Genomic DNA, 21,448 nt, shown 5'->3' with positions numbered 1-21,448 from the left:
CTTGTTAAAATAAGTGAGAGGAAATGGGGGAAAAGTGGAGTGAATTTAGCACTGAACGCACCGAATGCTGTAGAGGCAGCGTTGCATTGAGTACCTCGGAGACAATGAGAAAACTGCAAGCTTTAGTCCTCAAAGTTGCATTTAAATGACTCTGTGGCACAAGCTACAGAGTGAAAAACAATTAAAGGAAATGTAACATCATGCAATTCAACTGTCACTTAATTAAAAGTCTTAATAAAAGAGGTGTGCTGGAGAGAGAGGCTTCTTTAAATCTTGCAGAAACTCTGCTGAGCGTTTATCAGAGCTTATGAGTTAACCTGCTTTGAAGGTGTAACAGTACTTTTCATTCTGGGCTCAGAAACTGAAGACTCCAAAGCCTTACTTTGTTCATTGTTTAATCTTGGCAATAACATCTTATCAAGAGAAGTCTCCATTTCACTTCTCAGCCATGGAATTGGCTGCTTTTAAACTGTATATAATGTGCTCACAATATTGCGCTGGTGCTTCTGAAGGCAGCTGCTTCATTTTTAGTTTATCTTTCAGAAAAGGAGCTAGCAACTTTTAAAAAAATTTAGGCTAACTGCTAATAATACTAACATGGGAAGAGGACCAGGAAATGGAAAAAACAAACCTGGTTTATCCAGGAGATCAAGAGTTTACTGAAAAGAAAAATGTGCTTTCAGTTCCCTGGTCTCCTCCCTAGATTAATTAGTACATTCGTTCTCTGGGCTAGCACGTCATTTGCAATAATACATTACACAACACTCAGCATTTCACAACATGTCTGCAAGCAGGACAGGGATTTCAGAAAAATACTGTAACAGTTCCCAAGTCCAAAGCTCGTACGTGTGGGACTGTACATTTGTAATAAATAGCAATCAAGTAACCTGTTCATCAGGTGACCTGCCTAGCCACATTTTTGCTGATTCAAACTGATGGATTTCCTAACATTTCTGGGATGAAACAAAATGCAAAACAGAATTATTCCACTGTATAATTCCCTCAACTGCACCACCAGTGGGTCGGTTCCTTTTTTTTTTTTCATGACTTGATGCTACCTTGTTTATAAAACACTATTCCTCAGCCTTTTATGCACCATATTTTGCAATATTTACCAGAAAACCTTTCTCTCAGTGAGTCCTTCTTAGACAATCATTGCCTTGCACAGAAATATATATCCAGGAGAGATAGAGAGGTGGCAGTGTTTCTTTCCACTCTCTCTTGTAAGAGCTGCCCTCGCCTCCCTGCCGCCGGCCTGTCCGCGTCCCGCTCTGCTGCGGCGTGCCGGTGTCCCACACAGGCAGGCTGGGAAGCTGGTGCCTCAGCAGAGCGAAGGGAGCTGGCACCTGGGAGCTGGGTTACGATGCCGTGGTGCTACTGAATTCTCCATGCCCAGCTAAGGAGCCTCCTCGCTTCCTACAGAAGTCTTAGCAGAAGCGGTCAATCGTCTTCACCTCTTACAGAGCAGCAGCAGGTGTTTCTGCACCCACATAAGGGGCGGAAGAAATAGGAGGCAGCCCCAAGGCACAGCAAAGCACCAGGAGCACAGTTCTCCTGAGCAACGTCTCACCTCGCTGACCGCTCTGGGTGCCCTGCGTTTGGAGGTCACAAATTCAATGTTGGTTTTGTTCAGTTTTGACCAAGAGGCATTTGGGAACATCTCACCGTAGACACAGCAGCTACAGCCGTGCAGAGCTTCCTTAGTACATGTACTCACCTATGTGGATCAGGGTTTCCAGTCATCTTCTTGCTCACCATAAAACCAGCTGTATTGGTGCCACTCCTCATTTCCTTATGAATCATTTCTAGCTCCTTGGACTCCACCTTTCAAGATTATGGAGGCATACCAAGAAGTGATGTAAGATGACTCAGTTAGAAATCTCGGATATTTATTTGTAGGAGACTGTTTAGATCTTCAAAGGAGACAAAAGTTTCTTTAATTTATTTCTCTTTTACTAAGCAGTCCTTAAATCCACTTGCATTCATTCCTCTGTCTGGACTTTCTCCTATGCAGCAAGCTGGGGGCTGAGCACTCTTTGCTCCCCAACCGCTGCTCCTCAGGCCGGGCATCAGCTGGAAAATTGTTCTCTCCAGTTCCTAAATTGCTACAGCTCTTCTCCTTACACTGCAAAATGCCCGGCGAGCAGGCTGAGGTCCCAGAACTAGGGCAGGTACTACAGGAGGTTGTCCAAGACTTGGATACTGGTGAGAGAGCCTAGAGTGAAGGAAAGAGCGTGAGGACACCTTACAGAGTGGCATTCCCCAGGCAAAAGAGTAGAAATAACTGAAAGAGCACTGTATGTTCAAGATGCCATTTGTATAAATGTAGTTTATTTTCTGTAATTCCTTTTCAAGAGAAAGGGGCACCACCAAGCATATAACTTCAATTTTAAACAGACTTATGGAAGACCTGATTCTTTATCCGGCCAAAGTCCCCCTCTTGTTGGTGTCACAGCCCACAGACAAGTAGAAATCATGGAAGTCCTGCTGCCCTGGAAATCCTGTTTTGCAGGGAACGGAGGTAGTGGTGCCCCTCGGCACTGGTCAAGCATGCACCACAGCTGGGGCTAGCAGGTCCCAGACGGCACCCGCTGGGAAACAGGAAGTTGTCTGAAAGTGAGAAGTGAGGCCGGTTGGAGCTGTAAGTAGGAGCCTGGATGGATGTAATAAGCCATAATAAATGTCAAGCCAAGGTGCCATCCCAGCTGTTGCTCTGTAGGGTTGCTCAGGGAAGACTGCTCTTGGATTTACCAAACCTCTGCTTAATCCCTGACAACCTGGGGGCTCTCCCAGTGCGAGCAGCAGTCCCTGCAGCTCAAAACTCCTGCTTTTCCGTGGCGTGGTGGCCGACCCTGCTCGCCCGCGGCAGCCCGGCCTGGCGGGCTGCTGCAGCGGCCAGGCCCACGCGCGGCACCAGCGGGCTCCGTGCCTGGGGATTTCGGCGGCGCTTGGCCGAGGATGCCGGCCGGCGAGAGAGCTGGGCCAGGCAGGGCTTGGCGCATCCCACGCTCGGGGGCCGGGCCGGGGCTGGGGCCCGTCGCGGGGCTGCGGCAGAGGCGCCCCGGCGAGGCGGAGGGAGCCGGCAGCCGCCCGCCCCCGCGCGCGCGGAGGCAGCGCGGCGGTACGCGCCGGCTGCGCCGCGCCCGTGCTGCGCCCGTGCTGCGCCCGTGCTGCGCGGGGCGCCATGGCCGGCGGCGCCGCGGCGGGGGCCGCGCTGCTGGCGCTGGCGCTGGCGGCCGCGGCGGAGGCGGCGGCGGTGCTGCGCGACGGCGGCTACGAGGGGCTGGTGGCCGCCGTGCACCCCCGCGTCGCCGAGGATGCGGAGCTCCTCGCCAGCATCCAGGTAGGCGGCGGCGGCGGCGGCAGCGCGCCCGCGGAGCGCGCAGCGCCGAGCACCCCGCGCCGCGGCGCTCCGGGCGGCGGCGGCGGCTCCGAGGGCAGGGCAGGGCTGGGCACCTGCGGCTGTCGCCGGTGGGGCGGCCCCTCGGCCGGCCCCGCTGCTCCCTTCCAGCCTCCGCCACCCCGATGACTCATTTTATCGATCTCCGAAGCGACTACCGTTAATGTTTATATCAACGTCAAAAAGAGTTGGGAAAATTAATGAGACTTTCTAAAGGTTTCCTGAAATGGGAAATCTTGCCGAAGAGTAAGGTGGAATCATTACATTTCATTTATCAGGTCATTTAGTGCTTTTTCTATGAAATTGGCCGGCAACTGCTCTAATAAAACACAGCTCGCTGAACAAACATACCGTTGACGCAGGCAGCCTGTTCTGTTCATTGCATGCTTACCAGGAGATGATCACCGAGGCTTCTTTCTATTTGTTCAATGCCACGAGAGGCAGAGTCCACTTCAGGAGCGTGAGGATTCTGATACCCCCGACGTGGACGGAGAAGAGTTACGAGACACCAAAGCACGAGTCCTATGACACGGTAAAGCTCAAAGCCTGTCTTAGGGAATAGAGTGTAATATGGTCTTTTATACACATTTATTAGTGCACCCAAATGTACCCAAGATTTTAAAAAGTGACATAAAAAAGTAATCATGTGAGAATGTCCCTAAGAAAAGGCAAAATTGTGTTCTGTGAACCATTAATAAATGTGAAAGTAATGAGCATCAGCAAACAGAAAAATTTCCTTATAGTCTGTTCTGTCTCAGTAGTAGCCACCCTCTGTTCTAAATTATAGTAAATTATCATGTATACTAAGGGTTGTATCATAATGGTGTTTATCAATAATACCATAGGGCCCTACCATGCCCTCGGTTAAAAATGAGTAACAAGAGAGTGCTGGGTCGTAAGAGCACCAGGTTAAATCCATCACAGTCCAAAAATGAGGTCCTTGTCAGCAGGTTAATCATTTTAGAAATCTGGCCTGTGACTGGCAGACATCCTTGTTGATATTCAGTTTTATTTCTCTGGTTTCGTGTTTATTACACCTCAGAAATCTTTACTTGTAAGTTCCAATGTTTTTCTTTTCTTTCTGTTGCTTTCTTAACCCATCATCCCTCTAAACTCCTGGCTCACAATTGTGCTGAAGACAGCAGTAATACTTGTCTAGGTGGAGTTTCAAAGACTCTTTAGGAAGGGCTTGGCAAGAAATCCAAGGAAATCAGAGGAACAAAGACAGCTCATTGCTACAGAGACAGAGACAGAGAAGTGGAGGCTAGTTCATAACAGTTGGTCAGTTTTCCCCATTAGTTCAAAACTTCATGTAACTGGAATCCAGGAAATAGGATGCAGAGTAATATATCTTTTATCTACTTGCAAGGCCACTGGTACTTACTGACCAGCCCCCCAGGTAACAGATATTTTTAGCAGACATGTTACAAAATATTCTTTTACAAGACTGTGTAATAATATCAACAATAATTTACAAAAATGTATTAGTCATCAGAAAAAAGCCTGTTTCCACTTGAAAGGCACCTAGAAATCAGAACGGTTCCTCAACTTACAGGTGGCCGCTGGAGATCCCTAGAGCAAGGCAGAAGTTTGCTTTGCTTGAACTTTGTCCCAACATATTCTTCCAACACCAGTGTCAACTTCCGCCATGAGAAAACAACAGAAATTATTTCAGATCTGGCTAATCTGCCTTACTGTGAGAGACTAAGTAGCTCAGCTGAGCTACTGGAGAGATTCAGTTACATTTCTGGCAATCTAAACAGTAAGATTTCTGGTAAGAGAGTCCACTTAATTTTTGCAACAGTTCTTCCTAGGCAGTTACATACATATTAGAACAAAGGCACAATTTTTAACAGAAAGGGCTAATGACTGTTAAGGAAAAATGTGTTGAAGTGGTGGATTCTTTTGTTTGGTGGTCATTCGCTGCTTTTAAATCAAAAGAAGATAGCCCTCTAAAAGACATACCATGGGTTCATATGCATATTACAAGTTGGATGGAGGAGACCTTAGCTACATGCATGGTAGAGAGTGCACAGAATTGACCTTTCTGACTTTAAAGATGAACAGTCCATTAATTTTCCTGACCCAAGCTACTTTTTCCTTGTTCTCCTCACAGTCGAACCTTGAGAGGCAGAATGAACCAGAGACACCTAACAAATTTGATTTTTATGCACTGGCTATGACATATTCACATTCACTGTACCAGACGAACCCTTTGGACCCTGCTACATGTGCACTCTTGAGCACGTGCAGCCTTGCTTCTCTGCTTGCCATCTTCCTTCACTTGTAGCTGTCAGAGTCTGAGTGGAAGGATAACAGAGCCATTTTCAGGTTTGCCTCCCATTCTGCCTTGATACCAAAACCTCTCATTTTCAAGTACCAACTCCCTCTTCTTCCTCCCTCCTTCAGAGGCCTGCTGTTCTCTATATCCCACCATGGTTTGGAAGTGTGCACCTGACAACATTAAACCTTGTTCCTGTTTGTCCCACCTATCAGTGCAGGCAGCCTGGCTGCAATCCTGCACAAAATACAACTTTCCTCTATCAGGGAAAAAATATATTGAAGAAAAATATTGACAAAGGTATTTCTGACTAATTCTTATCAGCTTGTTACCAAAACCTGGCAACATCTGGCTTGAGAATAATTCTGAAGTAAGTTACTTGATTTTAAAGTCTGAGATGTGAAACAGCAGTACTGAAAGGAAGAACTTGGCTATGTGTCAGAAGAGGAACACTCCTTTCAAGAAAACTTTGCCTCTGATAAAAGTGCTTGCCAAATCGGTGGCTTTCTATTTTACTACTATAGTTAAAGGTCTCTATTTTTTCTAAGAAATGAGCCTAATATGCAAAGAGCCTTAATAGAGGAATAAATGCAGTATTCTCTCACTTCAAGGCTTCATTATGCTGCTGGGAAATCTACCTGCAATATTGTTGTTAGTCATACTGTGGCAGAAGTTAGGAGCTTGGTCATGGGTTAGGTATTACACGGAAGAGTGCACATAACCCACAAAATATTTCTACCCTTAATCAAGTTACTATTGTGTATTTTTAGGCAGATGTCATAGTGGCACCTCCTTATTGGAAACATGGAGATGACCCGTATACCCTGCAACCTGGAGCATGTGGAAAGATGGGAAAATATATCCATTTCACACCTAACTTCCTAGTAAATGATTATTTGCTGGATATCTATGGCTCACGGGGTAAATTCCCTAAAACATTTAATTTTCTGCTTTTTCCTCAGTTGTGTACAGCAAAAGACTGAAGAATACTGAAAACTGCATCGTTTAACACTTTCCTCTACATTTTCTGCACACTTCTCTGTAGAGTACTTCTGTGCAAAACCTTTGTTAAATTCATAAAGATAGTCTTTTGTTCCTAATCCATTAGTATTGTGTCTAATAGAAAAGGAAGCACCAGTTCATTGCAGTTAGTTTCACCTACAACTTTAAATATTTAATTACAATTTGATGTGTGCTTTACTCTCATGTAGGTTTATATTTTAAAAAATCACCATTTCACCATACATTTCTATGGACTGAATTCCAGCTCAAACACATTACGAAAAAAGAAGCCAATCTGAAAATACATAAAAGCTAAAACATTCAAATGGTGTTATTTAAAGTTAGTCACACTTAGCCACCAAAATTAATTACTTGATATTAAAAAGGGCTGATGGTTGCTGGATAGCTGCTGTGCAGAAAGTCCACTGTATAACTTTGCTGGTTGATTTTGCATACAGTGATACAACAGTTGACTACAGCTGCTGTGTATTTGCCATTCCCTTCTCCCCGCAGGCCGAGTCTTTGCCCACGAGTGGGCCCACCTTCGCTGGGGGGTGTTTGATGAGTATGACAGCGACAGACCTTTTTATGTAACTGGGCAGAATCAGGTTAAAGTTACAAGGTAATTCAGCATTTTATTCCTTCTAGGTGCCCATTCTGGTGGGCTTTAGAAACCTGACTGGTATGCTTCTATTAACCCTTCAGGTGTCCCCTTTTCCCTTTAGTCCTTATTTTATTCCTCATTAAAGACCTTTCCTACTTTATGAATAGTTCATGTGATTTTCTCCACATCCATCTTTACACATTTATGTTGTTGCTGGTTCAGCAGTGATAGTGAAATTACCTTTTTCTGAACTGACTCTGGAGGCTAAATCACTTCTGTACTCTGCCACTGGAGAGGAAACAGAGCTTGTTCAGAAATGCTCCTTTCCCCTTGCTCGTGGTGTTTGTCTGTCCAAGCATTTCCTCCTCTTCTTGCCTCCCCTCTCCGTGCTCTGAGTACACTGCAAACTTTGGTCTTTCTCACCCCAGATTCATTTCTTCAGGTTTGCTGCCTCTGCACAACTCCACCCGTGCTCTCACTACTGAGCACCAGGGTGCCTGGTTCGCTCTTCACCCGTGCAGCCAAATGGGGCCTTGAGAAACAAAGTTGTCAGAGCGTATTTGAGGCGGAACCCACTGAGCAAGCACCTGTGCCCGTGGTAAACCAGGAAACCATCTAACAGCTTTCGAGGGTGTAGCAGCATTTTGAAGCATTAACCACTGAATGAACAAGGCTACTTCTACAATTGTAATACTTTACATCCATAACTGTAATATTTCTTCTCAGTCAATAGACTAAAATGATGGGAAAGTAAAGAAATCAATGTTTTTTTCTTGAGTCACGTTGCGGTGTACATTCATATGTTTCTACAATAATAACTTGTTTTGCATAGGCAGAGTGCAGAGCACAGTGCAAGCCTCATTAATGTTAGCACGATATCCGGGTGGGATTTCTAAGTGTAAATGCATTCTGTTTTATCCCTAGGTGTTCCTCTGATCTTACTGGCATCTATGTCTGTGAAAAAAAATCCTGCGCTGAAGGTAGTTGTGTTATTAATAAGCTCACAGGGCTTTTTAAGGAAGGATGTGCATTTATTCATGAGAGAAATCAAACTGCAGTATCATCAATAATGTATATGCAAAGTTTATCATCAGTAAGTACAATCACATAAAAACAATTTCTTTCAATGTTATGCAAATTTATCATCCTTCTTCTAGAAATGTTACATTTGTTTCAACTTTTATCTAAGTAAATACACTGTAATGTATACTGTTATCAATGTAAATGAAGCTGAGTAATAGCTGATGTCTTAACTATAAATAAGAACCATCAGCAAAGATTCTCTTCCATCCCTATTTTTATTTCTATTATTCTTTTGTTGCTTACTTTTGATTTTTGTCTATTTGTTTACCATTTGAGGTGGCTGAATTCTGTGATGAACATAACCATAACAGAGAAGCACCCAATCTGCAGAATCGAATGTGTGACTACAGAAGCACATGGGAAGTAATTAAAAACTCTACAGATTTTAAAAATAACCCTCCAATGACCAACACCAGCCACATTACTCCTCCCGTCTTCTCATTGCTGCAGAAGAGAGACAGAGTGATATGTTTAGTGCTTGATATTTCTAAGACTATAACTGGGGTAAGTTCATATTCAGATACATTTCATTGCACATTTTACTTTTCTGTATTAGGTTTTCAGACACACTAGATATCTAGAAATATTCTTCTCTACATAGAGATGGAGAAGTTTGGCTACAGATGCAAGGAATCAGCTCAGCAGTGACAGAGTTCAGAGTTTTCTTTTCTTTTGGGAGCAGGGGAGTCAGGATCTCTCCTGACATGACTTAGGCCAGGATAGAGTTGCTGAATACTGACCAGCTGGATATTGGTGGCAAGATTTTGAGAGGAATAAAGGACATTGCTTGTTACACCCCAAGTGTGTAGGTGGGGGAGCCAGGAGCATGAGGAAGATGGATGCGAGTGGGAAGGGCAGGAAGCAAGATGGGAGGAAAAAACATTCCAGAAAAGAGATGTCTCTCTTTCAAAGGTCTGAAGACAACTACTATTCCACAGTGCCTGGCATAAGCATTTGATTACCTAGGGCTGATCTTCAGTAAAATAAGCTGAAGAGCATATTTAGGTTTTTGTATTCTAATCAAAATATTGGAATTTGCAAAAAGGAATATTTTAGGTGACTTGTCTCTCAGAAGTTGATATTTTTGCAGAGGAAGTTTAGCTAACTGCATATTTTGCAGCTTTCATTGTATATACTTACAAAACTGTTTGCTTTTAACTCCTTTTATATGTAGGGTAACTGGATCAATCGATTGCATCAAGCAGCAGAATTGTATTTACTGCAAATTGTGGAAGAAAATTCTTATGTTGGTATTGTCATGTTCAGTCACATAGGGGAGATCAAAACTCATGTGCGTCAGATAGTCAGCGATGATGTACGGAAACAGCTTGCTTCATACTTACCTGCAGCTTCAGGGAGCGGGAGAACAAATGTTTGTGCAGGGCTGCAACTGGCATCTGAGGTGAAGCATTGAGAGCACTATTTCTGTTTGTACCTCTTGTGTGGATCCTTTCATTTTTAATTGTGAGGATTTCTGTTCCTTGGCCACATCAAATATCTTCTACTGATTATTGTATTGTTTGAAAAGAATTATAGTAGTTTTCCAGTGTACTTATTATGCATGTATCGCCTAGTAATAATGAAAAGAAAAATAACCAAAGTTCACCATTAAAAACTCTATATCTTTAAAAATAACATTATATGATCTTTGCAATGATTTTAAATTTTATATATACATATATAGAAAATTTTAATGATACATATTCTTAAAGTTTTCAACTTTGGCAGTTCATACTTTTATGAGCTATATAAGCTTTATCTTCTACTGTTCAGATTGCCATTTCATTTCTAAATTCTAAAAAAATCATGCTGGCATACTCAGCAGTTCTGCTGCCTGTGAGTAATCAGGATTTTATCTGCTAACTTCAACCTATATCCTCTAAAACCACATTTTTATTGTTTTTTTTTGTCTTGTTTTGCAATATCAATTCATTAACATGCTCTTATTGATGCATCTTTCAGCTTTTTTGGTATTAACACCAGATCTCCCTGTTTCAGTTTACCTTTGCCTGATCAAGTACTGAAGTAGCTCAGCAAATACCTCACAAGAAATTTAGTCATCCTGCCACCAGGGCAAAAATCTTTGTCAGAGAGATGAGGCAGAAATCTGGGAGCAAAAATATTCTTTCTCCTCTGATTTTAGTTCACTTTCTGTGTTAGTGAGAGTCTGTAGTCTCAGCCTTCTGCCATGAGGATTTATGTCTGTACAAATACCTGAGGGGAAGGGAAGTAAAGGAGAAGGTGTTCACTGTATCGCTCCTTGTCAAGTATGCATATACAGCATATTCTGATTTTAGTCTCTGTTATTTCTATACCCACACAGTGGTTAAATTTCATGGCATTTGTTCTGATTAACTTTCTTTTGAGGAAAGTGTCAGAGTTAATTACAAGGCAGATCGTGATATTTATTGCTTCTGTTAATACTGGTCCTTCTGCCTCAGGTCATCAGGAAGAAAGATGGAAATGTATTTGGATCTGAGATTATACTGGTGACAGGTGGACAAGATAGTAGTATGAAGAAGTGTTTTTCTGATACGGTTAACAGTGGATCAGTCATTCATACAATTACTGTTGGGTCTTCTGCTGCTAAGGAAATCGAACAATTCTCCAAAGAGACAGGTAAATATTGGAGCAAACTATGACTCCAATCCTGAAAACATTCAGCTCAGATACATCTAATAAAGCTCAGTCTATGTGTAAATGTGTGTGAAATTGAGAACTTGCCAATACCTTTCTTCTTTGAACAATCTCAGGCAGTGAGTCTCAGCCATGTAGTTTGTTGTCAACAAAAGGTACCAAAGAAAAGCAGCTGTAGTGTCAATAGAGTAAAATTCCTTATGAAGAAGTCTCTGTCTCCACTCAGTGATGCTAGTGGATCCACAAATCTAAAAAAAGATTGAAAACCAATGATACAGGTAACTAGATTAAACAGAAGTTGTCTAGGTCCTAGACTTTAATAGGTATTAGGTTGTAGCAAAATCAATGAGAATTAAGCATCCAAATGACTTAATTTCGCAGGAGAAAGTGCTATGTACGAACAGCTTTTGCTTAATTCATAGACTTGAGTTGTTAATTTCTAATACTGTCATATATGCCACTATTTCTACCATAAGTGTTCACATATTTCATCAATACCTATATTGCAAAATTCTTAGGTGTAAATTTTTTTCTGAAATGCTTGTAATTTTTTAATGTGCAAAGAACTCTAACATTTCATTGCAAATATTTAGCCTTCTGCCTTTGTCTTGAATTGATTAGATTCTTAGGTCTTACAGTAGTATCCTCTGTCTTTTTATTAGATACCTTTTCTAAATAATTTAAAAATTTTGAAAGTCTGCTTTAAAAAATAAGCTTTTAAACTCCTTTCAGATATTTGAAAGCAGTAGGATACATTATTTGAATTTATCCTGAGTAACTCAGTAAAACTTACTTTAGCTCATAAGGCCCATATGAGCATTTAAGTGGAATTAAAAGAGACATTTATAGGCCTGGTTTCTTGTTTGAACAGGGCTGAGTTTTACTCTGTAAATGAATGTGTATTAGAGGGTCAGAACTGCAGATTAAGGCACAGATTTTCAAATGTGTCTGTTAATTGTTCGTTTGGCCCTCTTTATATAGCTGGATAAAGATCACAGCTCTTACTTATGCACGTAGGCGCTTTTAAAAAGCTGGCCTTGAGTGTGTGTCTTGAAAATAATCTTCATTCATGCAGGTGGCCTAGACAGGTCTTCAACTTGATAGCCTGTTCTGCTTGGTTAGAATAGTAGTAGTGGATTTGCAGCACTACCAGGATATTTTCTTAAAGCAATGTGAAATTATTTTTAAAAAGTCATTACAGAGTGGTAAGCTCACATTGTCATTCTAGTTCAAGAGGCATTTTGAAACTGCTGGGAAAACTCCTACTAACAAGATGGTTAGCGTCCACAGGTAGGGGAGGCGGCTGTCCTCCTTTCCTGCTACCACTGAGTTTTGTGGTAAGACTTGCATCTTGTGAATCTGATTGAGACTCTTGTATCATGTATAATATGAAATAAATACATTTGAAATAAAACCTGTGCTCCGTTTCAGGAGGGTTGAAGTTTTTTGTCCCAGAAAGACTGGACTTCAGTGACTTACTGGATGCTTTTAGTGGAATTTTGTCCAGAAGTGGAGATACTTTCAATCAATCTATTCAGGTTTGTCTTATAAGCACAGCTAATGTTTTTGTTTCATGGTTTGGGTTTTTTTGACAAAAATAGAACTTAGCAAATTTATCTAGGTGGTGTCCTGCTCCCTCTTTCCTGGTGACCACTTCAGCTCGATTTATAGTCCCTTCTTTGCAAGTTGATAGGCTCGCTGTATTAACACTGATTTTTTTTCTATAATCTTGACAAACTGTAGTAATTTACCTCAAGTTCTACTGTGTGGTAGAATATGTAAGCCTTTTTCTATACTGTTGCCAGAGATAATTTTAACCTCAAGCAAAGCAGGGAGTCACTTCTGGCAATTTGATCTAAGGAACTCATGAGGGTGAAGTAGTGTCTCCATCCAGAGTCATGTTTATTTATTGCTGCTGTTTTTCTTCATGGAAGAACATGTAAATGGAAATCTACATTCATACTAAATTAGTCTGCAGTCTTTTCAAGGACCATTTCCTCTAGCAGTAGAATGGCTTTTCAGCCAGGAAAGTAGCAGTATCCCATGTAGCTGTAGCTCCATCCGATAGAAATTCAGTGTTTTAAGAAGGCCATTGGGCCTATTTTTCTGTTATTTCCACAATTCAGTGGAGCTGTTACTAAAATCTACTACTGTGAATGGGATAATAAAGGCCCAAATCATTATAGAAGATGAAAGTTAGTATGTATTTTGGGGGCTTTTCAATTTATCAGATTTGATAATTTAAAATGGGAGTGAATGCCCTTCTTTGTAAGCATACATGATTTTCAGAACTGGTGGACTCATTCTGTTCTTTCTGATAGATCGAAAGTGCTAGTGACAGTATTGGAGGGTACAAACAACTGCGTAGGACAGTGACTATTGATAGCACAGTGGGAAGAGAAACCTTCTTTGTAGCCACTTGGCAAACTGCTGAACCGCCAGAGATCACAGTCTCTGATCCCAGTGGGAAAAGCTACACCAACAAGGACTTTGACATTGATTCCATTTTCCATGTAGCTCGTCTCCAGATTCCAGGAATTGCAGAGGTAAAATTTAAGATCTCTTTTTACTTTTTAAGCATGGGAGAAACATCCTAACTGCACATTGTTTGCATTCTATTAAAGTTATGTTAAGTAGAATCACTTAACAGCATGAGATAATGTTATTCTGCCACACTATGATATCATGACTGCTATGTGCCAAACAATTTCCTGCTAGGTTCAAGAGCACTATCTTAAGGTTTTATCTCTATCATCTTACGCTTGATTTGCAACTCATCTCCAAATTTCTGAACCCTATTAGTAGCCAGTGGATCAATTTTCTCTCATTATCACTCTAAACAATATATAACATTACATGGGAGTTATTTAATCTATAAAGTCCCATTTAAAATTACTATATTGTACATAGAAACTTCTTTCCATTATAAAAGTTTTAGAGAATTTCATACTTTGGTGGATAAAAGGTGCCATAGATTTGACTCTGGGTCTAGCAAGTTATGCATCTAATTTAAAATTGCGGTAAGCAGGCCTGAATTAACTAGATGAGATGCACTAGTTTTTAACACAGAGGGGACAGGTTTCATAAAGATGTGTCCAGTAGATACTGGATGTGTCCAGTATCTTCTCATCCAGATCAGTTTTAGGCTACTTTCTTATTCCATCAGAATATGAACATGGAAATTTACACTGTATGTAGATAGATATAGATATATGAAGTGATGGAGCTGAAGCAGTATCTAAAATGTATGGATTTTATTCATTTCTGACTTAGATCTGTTTCAACTCACTATTCACTATGCTTGTATCAATTAAAATGTTCATAATGGTGTTATCTACCACTATGAACAAAACCAAATACACTGAACTTTCAGAAGCTGAGATCTAAATCTCTTTAGAAAAGTTTTAAAATTTTGGAATGTACCAAAAGTCTGAACTACAACCCCTTACTCAACCCCAAGAATTTTGGTTCAGACTCCTCTCTCTCTTGATGGTAATTTCTTCATCACTTTTCCATTTGAAGAGTTTTGGGGAATCTGTGTTTCACAAATGAAAGTTAATGAGGAAGAAAATAGAAATATTAACTGAAACAAATACCTTGAGTTTTGTGAAATATAGGTTTATGGGATGAAATAAGCAGCATTTACAAACATAAACAAGGTATGTGGAGCACATTAAGGCCTTTTGAAATATTTACAAAAGGGATTCCTGCTTAATTTAGTAAACTCGTTGTACTTAATGAACTCCAGTGCTTCTTCTTTATATTAAAAATACATACATTCCTAATTATTTTTCTGAGTGTCCAGAAAGTAGGAACTAGAGTTGCTGATTTTTTCAATGCTACAAGAAGACCCTTTTTCATAAAAGTAATCCTTAGTCTCTAAGTAGTCCATGGAAGTTAAGGAAGTAAATACAGATTGCTGGTTTTGGTCTCATAGGGAATCATTCCAGAACAACAGCCTGGAGGACAAATTGCAAAACAGTTTTTCATACTGAGTCATATCTATGAGTATTCCCATTGACAGAAACAAAGCTACTCAGAGGGTGTTAGTTTAAACAGGCTGTCAGAATTTAAATAAGCACAAATTAAATTATCCAAAAGAGAGTTATTTCATTTTAAAAGGTTTGAATTCTTCTTTTCAGACAGGGGAATGGATATACACACTGACAAATATTCACCTGTCTCCTCAAGTTCTAACAATGATCGTGACTTCTCGAGCAGCAAATTCTACTATACCTGCCATGGCTGTGAAAGCCCATATGAGCAAAGATATAAATGACTATCCCAATCCAATGGTTGTCTATGTACAAGTTAGTCAAGGGTTTTCACCTATTCTTGGAGCAAATGTGACTGCCATTATCAGTCCAGAGAACGGAGATCCAATTTCCTTGGAACTTTTTGACAATGGAGCAGGTAATAAGACTCTTGAAATACATTTGAAAATATCTGGAAAATAGAATTAAAGGTCTCTCCTAACTGCAATTTTTACTGAATACTGTGTAATGTAATGCACTGAGACAAAGTAGCCACGGCTCTGTGGTAATGTGCATGAGCACAGCTGACCTTATTGGTGTTATTTCTAGATAAGCTCTCATCTTAAATCATCTATGAGCATAAATTTAAATGCACAGAACCATTCCAATAATCAGAATTGTGCTGTGTATCATTAGTTATCAGTTGCCATTCAAGCTAATCAAACTGATGAGGTTCAGCATATTGAAGGATGAGGCCTTTAAAGCTCAATAACTTAAAATGTTCTCAGTAGGTAAGCAGGCCCAGAGCTTTGAATAATAAGCACTTCTAAGCAAAACTGCAGGCCCTATGCTTCACTGCATTTTACAGTTATCAGGAGAAGGTGTAAATATCATTATTTGGATTCAGGCATTTATATACCTTATGCATTTGCTTTGCAACAGTAGAAATTATTATAAAAGGTAAAAAATGTGAAGTTTCCCTCTGGTTACTTAAACATGCTGCAAGGCAACATAGTCCTTTGTCCACAGTCCCTCCTATTGTTAGAAAGGATTTTTATACAGAGTAGCTAATTATCAAGCTTTTGGTAATTTTTCATACTATTTTGATAAATTGTTATTTCTATATTGAATTTCACAAAACTATCAGGAGATTGCAATAATGAATCTTCTCCCTTTTGTACCACCACATATTTAATATACTTGCTGTAATTTTTGTTTAATTTTCATGGCTAGTGACAGACAGAAATCTGCAAGGGTGGAAATGACTCTGACACAGAGTCCTATTAACATTAAAGTGATCCCATGTGGGAATAAGTGCATATTTGAGAACTGCTTTTCAGGAAGGAAAACCAAGCACTTCAGAGATCCAGTCACCCTGTTTCACCTAAATTCCAGGGCAGTTTCCTAGAGCTCAACTCGGTGGCCCAGGCGTGAACGAGTAGTGCCAGCCTCGGTGCCCAAAGGTATCCTGGCTGGCCTCCAGCTGTTGCTTCGGGACACAGCTCTTTCCTCGGTGGCAGCCACATGTGTCAGCCCCATGCAGATGTCCCAGATCCCTGAAGGCATCCTAAACAGCACCATAGCCCTGCATGTGGGCAGCTCAACCAAAACCCTGTTGTCTCAGCATCTCTGATGGTCTGGAGACAGCCAGAAGGAAGTGTTAGGCACAGGGCCTCAAGAAGCATTTAGGGCAGCTGAATATACTACACCTCTGTAATTTCTGCTCTGAATCTTCCACTTTACTCTTCCCCAAATGAAAATAATTTTCTTCAGAAAATTTCCAACTTTCTTGGTCTACCTATATTATTTGCAATGCAATTTGCATCAGTAATTTCTGAAAATGCCTTTTGTCTGAGCGTGTTCCAGGAGAAGTATTATCTCCTGGGATAGCATGCTTGTGTTGCCAAGCTACATTCGCTTGTGCTTTAGGTAAGCATTTGGCTTTTTTGAGATCCATGCCAATTTTTAAAATATATACCACAAGCTGTTTTATAATACAAGCTGCTTTTTCAGCTATGTGGATTCCCTGTTGTACAGTAACAACCATGATACTATATGCCTCAGAGTTTATATTAGGTCAAGATTACCAATAATGATGTGTTGCCAGCAATTTGCAATGGTGGTTATAGTAAATGAATAATGTGTACGAAGAAACTCTTTTTTGTGTGTGTTTCCAAGGAAGGGTTTTAAGGAAATAAGGAATATATTCTTTTGCTTTATTATAAAATAACAGATGATTTTGCTAAGAAAGTAGCTATTCCTTCAGTTAACACACAATGAAAAAGACAACTTCAGATGCAGTCTTCTTGAACACTTTTAACACACCATCAAAATTAGAGAAGCTGCACAGATTGCAGGTCAGAGGAGAATTTGCTTACTGTTTCTACATTCTGGTTTCCATAGATGAATCTAAATGGCTTACATAAGCACACCAATTTTTGCTTGATGTTAAATTATGTCTTTTTTATATCTAGGTTCTGACATTGTCAAGAATGATGGTATCTATTCAAAGTACTTGTTTTCTTTCCCTGGGAATGGCAGATACAGCTTGAAAGTCCACGTCCAAGCTAACAGAACTATCATACCACAAACTGCAATGCGGTGGAGTCATGCCATGTATATACCAGGTTATGTCGAAAATGGTAAGGCAAAGTAATGTGGAGAAAAGCATGTAGCTATTTATTCCAGCATCTGCATACATCAAGTCCCTTTGCAAATGCTAATAGTAGGCATTAGATCAATGATATCCCAGCTAAGAGATACTAGTTCTAAATGCTTTTCAGATGCTGAATGTAGCTGTTTCCCTTCGACACAATAATAAATATCTATTCCCCAGAACAATGTTTAAAGCAGACTGTAAACAACTATAATACAGCAGTATCTATGTAATACAGATAGACCTTAGCAGCCAGTAAGGCACAAGGATTTGTGTTTTGCCTGTGAAAAGAATAGCTGTAGGTTTAGTAACTAGAGTACTATAATCAATCATCTTAAATTAAGAACTCTTAAAGTTCTTAATTGAACTTAAAAGAACTATTATAGTTCAGTAAATGAAACTCTCCTGTAATCATTTTATAACAAATCACACTTACTTCAAATTAATATTATCTTAGTAATTATTACTCTTGAAACTGTACTGAAGTAGATACTGCTCTGGAAATAACTGTACTTCATTGAAATTAATAGATTTTTCAGATTGAAAGCAATATAAATGAGATGAGGTTCAGGTCACCTGAAGAGTACAATAATATGCAAATAATTAAGACTGATCAACATTTTTTTTAAATGCTTTAGGTAAGATCAAGATGAACCCATCAAGACCCTCAGTTATTAAAAATGATCTTCAAATCAGAAGAGGAGGTTTCCATAGAACAGCTGCAGGAGGCTCCTTTATAATATCTGCAGTTCCAGTGGGACCTTATGCTGATGTGTTTCCACCATGCAAAATTATTGATCTTGATGCCAGAATAGAAGACAATAAGGTCGTATTATCATGGACAGCACCAGGAGATGATTTTGACAAAGGCCAAGGTATGTTTCTTCCTTTGCTAGCCTGTCTCCTGCCCAAGGTGAAATTGCAAAATGCGTAAATTTTAAGTGAATTTCCACTGTATTTTGTTGCACCCAGAAGCACCTTTATAAATGCCAGCTCAGGTTTTGTGTGTGCAAAATAATGGTTCCAGGCTTTGTAGCAGTAACTAAAGACTCAACATTTCTCATTCTTCATTAAGAATCACGTTTGTTAATTAGAAATGGTTTAAGTGTGCCATTCTAGTAATTCAGTGTGATATACATCACACAACACAATATCTGTAATGCATTTTGTCTCACTGACACCAGTGGGGATTTTGTTATAAACTATAGTGGTTACAGGCTTTGTTCCTGCTCTACTCTTGCAAAGATTTTAAACAGAATTAATTAGTGAATGGGTGTTTTGAAAAAATTTCAAAATCCGTGCTTGCAATTTTGATGGAAGGCTCGCTTTTACTAAATTGTAATATTTTGCTACTCAAGGAAAGGAAGGACATACTCTATGAATGTAAAGAGAGTGGAAATAAACACATCAGAGTTGTATCAGATATAGGAATTACACTTCACTTAGAGGCAGGTTAAATTCAGTGAAGTCAGGAACACTGAGAGACCTCAGTGGGGTTCATGATGACCTCCATTCCATCCATCTGTTCATTTCAATACTGTGCCGCAGTGAGAAGTTTAATTATCCAAGCAGTCAGTTTAGGTAGCAGAATAAGTTTTTTCAGATCTATCTACCATGCAGTATTTATTTTTCCCACTAGCTGAACTGACTAATGAAACTGATGTTAGTAAGTATTTCTAAAGAGAGATCAAAAGTTTTAATGATAGCTAACACACAGGTGACAATATCTTTTAATATTTGTATTTTCAGCTGCAGGTTATGAAATCAGAACAAGTGAAACTCCTCTGGAACTAAGGGACAACTTTTATAACACTACTTTTGTGAATGCTTCCAGTCTTTCACCTGAGCATGCGGGTTACAAAGAACTATTTGCATTTAAACCAGAAGCTTTTACAACAGAAAACATCACCATAATCTATGTAGCTGTACGGGCCATTGATGAAGTCCTTCTTTACTCTGAGCTATCTAACATTGCACAGGCAGTAATGTTTATTCCCCCAATGGATTTTCCTTCTTCTAATATGGAGTTTAGTGTTTCAACAATATTGCTATTAGTCTTTGGATTATTAGTGGTAGTTTGTCTTACAGCAAGCACAACCCTCTGTTTATTAAAAAAAAAGGACAAAAAGACTGTTTTAGAAACTACAACTAAGTTGCTTTAATGGAAAGTGCAAGCCTGTCTGACCTCCATCCATTTTTAAATTTTTGTTTAGACGCTTTCCCATGCAAAAATAGGTGTCCTACCAGAAAAAAAGAATAAGCAGATAATCACGTTCCGTATTTGTATGAAGCCACAGTGATTTAATAGTCATATCATGTTGTATATGAATTTTATAACTGAAGGGCAGGTTACATTAAAACAAATCGTATGTAAATAATTTGTACTGAATAGATGCAGTATATGTTTACCAGCTTATATGTATGCCAGGCAATGTCATAGCCTATTCTTATAGTATGAAGATTGTGATTAAATTGAGCAAGATACCTTAGATAATGTGCCTTATTAAAAAAAAGCTTTTTTTAAAAAACAAGGATGAACTCCTGCAGCTCATATTTTCATTTCTATAAATGTGTCTGTAATTCAGCTCTGTGTGTGTGTGTGTGTGTGTGTATACATTTTTATATATATATATATACACAGAAATATAAAAGAAGGATCTTAAAATGTGTAATGTGTGGGGTTACCTTTGTTTCTTCCTTAATGTAAGATTGCAAATGTAATGATTATCTTGCAGTAAAACCCTGTGTAAAGGTAGGGCACTATAATATTTTATATCAGGAATCTAGGTCATGTTACCACTCCACTACCTAAGAGAACCCCCCCCCAGAAACTTCTAGAACATCTACTCTATGTTTACTCAAATTTGACTTGTTCCTTCAATATGAATTGGCTATTGAGTTACATATAACAAAGTTGAACAGACTCTGTATCACTAAACGGATTTTGTTCTGAAATAATACAGAAGCATAAAGAACATTTTGTATCAGGTACAGTCTGTGGCAGTTTGCGTCACAGTGCCAAAATCTAATATTTATTTGCCACCATCTCCTTATTGCATCTCTATTAGGTGTCAGTGGCTGCTGCTACTCCACCTCAACAGCATCCCAGTTTTTAGAAGCTGCAGTTGGAAGTAAACATGCTCTGCTGAGAAACATAGTCTGATAGAAAAGAGAGATTTCCTTTTGGTGCTTCAAGCTTTTTGATGCTAATATAGATGGGAAAGAACAAAAGCACTGAAGGCATAGGAAAGGAAAGGACTGAAAATGGAGTTCTGGGACAGAAGGGAGTCTTGTGACCTCTTCATAACTGAAGAATTGAGGGCAAAAAGGTGAAACAAAAGAAGACGAGGGAATCTGCAGTAGGAAGACAGAAGCTATAAATGGAATAAGCATGAAGCCACCAGAGCTAGTTAGCGCTCCTGAATGTTCCTGTTCTTTATGGAGTTGTGAATTAGGGAAGTCATGTATTTCCACTTTATCTGAGTCTTAATCCAAGGACAGGTACCCAAAGGGCTTAGAAGAGTCCTCTGCTAATATAAGAGATGAAGGAAATAAAATCCTGGGTTATTCATTGAATGTAGAGTTGGAAATAGGCAAGACAGGGGGGAAACGAACAGACAGAAGACAGGAAGTGGTCAAATAGAAGGGAGGACACAGGGTGGCATTTCAGTGCTGGCCTGGCCTGGGGGGACATGGTGCTGTAGCTGGAAGGCACAACCCTGCTCCCCTGCCTGCAGCTGCACAGCTTCCACCTTCCTTCTGCTGCCACTAAGTGATCTTGGTAAATCAGATCAGGTTTCTGATTCAGCTG

At 39.9% G+C, this 21,448-nt stretch overlaps 1 protein-coding gene across 2 annotated transcripts; it reads left to right on the top strand.

Annotated features, from left to right (window-relative positions):
- The first annotated feature begins 3,184 nt into the window (after window positions 1-3,184).
- Window positions 3,185-20,262, top strand: LOC106499813 (calcium-activated chloride channel regulator 2-like). 2 transcript variants are annotated; one of them, XM_067300457.1, is made up of 14 exons: window positions 3,185-3,343; window positions 3,795-3,932; window positions 6,452-6,602; window positions 7,197-7,305; window positions 8,212-8,380; window positions 8,647-8,874; window positions 9,545-9,772; window positions 10,812-10,989; window positions 12,439-12,545; window positions 13,329-13,553; window positions 15,150-15,420; window positions 17,456-17,623; window positions 18,276-18,512; window positions 19,387-20,262. In XM_067300457.1, exons 1-14 carry the CDS (start codon window positions 3,185-3,187, stop codon window positions 19,797-19,799), a joined length of 2,781 nt encoding a protein of 926 aa, XP_067156558.1. In that variant the 3' UTR covers window positions 19,800-20,262. The 2 variants fall into 2 exon arrangements, with proteins under 2 accessions (XP_067156558.1, XP_067156557.1); XM_067300456.1 differs by lacking the exons at window positions 3,795-3,932; window positions 6,452-6,602; window positions 7,197-7,305 and having other exon boundaries at window positions 3,310-3,343.
- The last annotated feature ends 1,186 nt before the right edge of the window (window positions 20,263-21,448 follow it).

The sequence above is a fragment of the Apteryx mantelli genome, chromosome 8 (assembly GCF_036417845.1).
Source record: "Apteryx mantelli isolate bAptMan1 chromosome 8, bAptMan1.hap1, whole genome shotgun sequence".
Taxonomy (NCBI): domain Eukaryota; kingdom Metazoa; phylum Chordata; class Aves; order Apterygiformes; family Apterygidae; genus Apteryx; species Apteryx mantelli.
The sequence above is the reverse complement of the archived record's forward strand: the minus strand, read 5'-3'. Positions and strand labels throughout refer to the sequence as shown.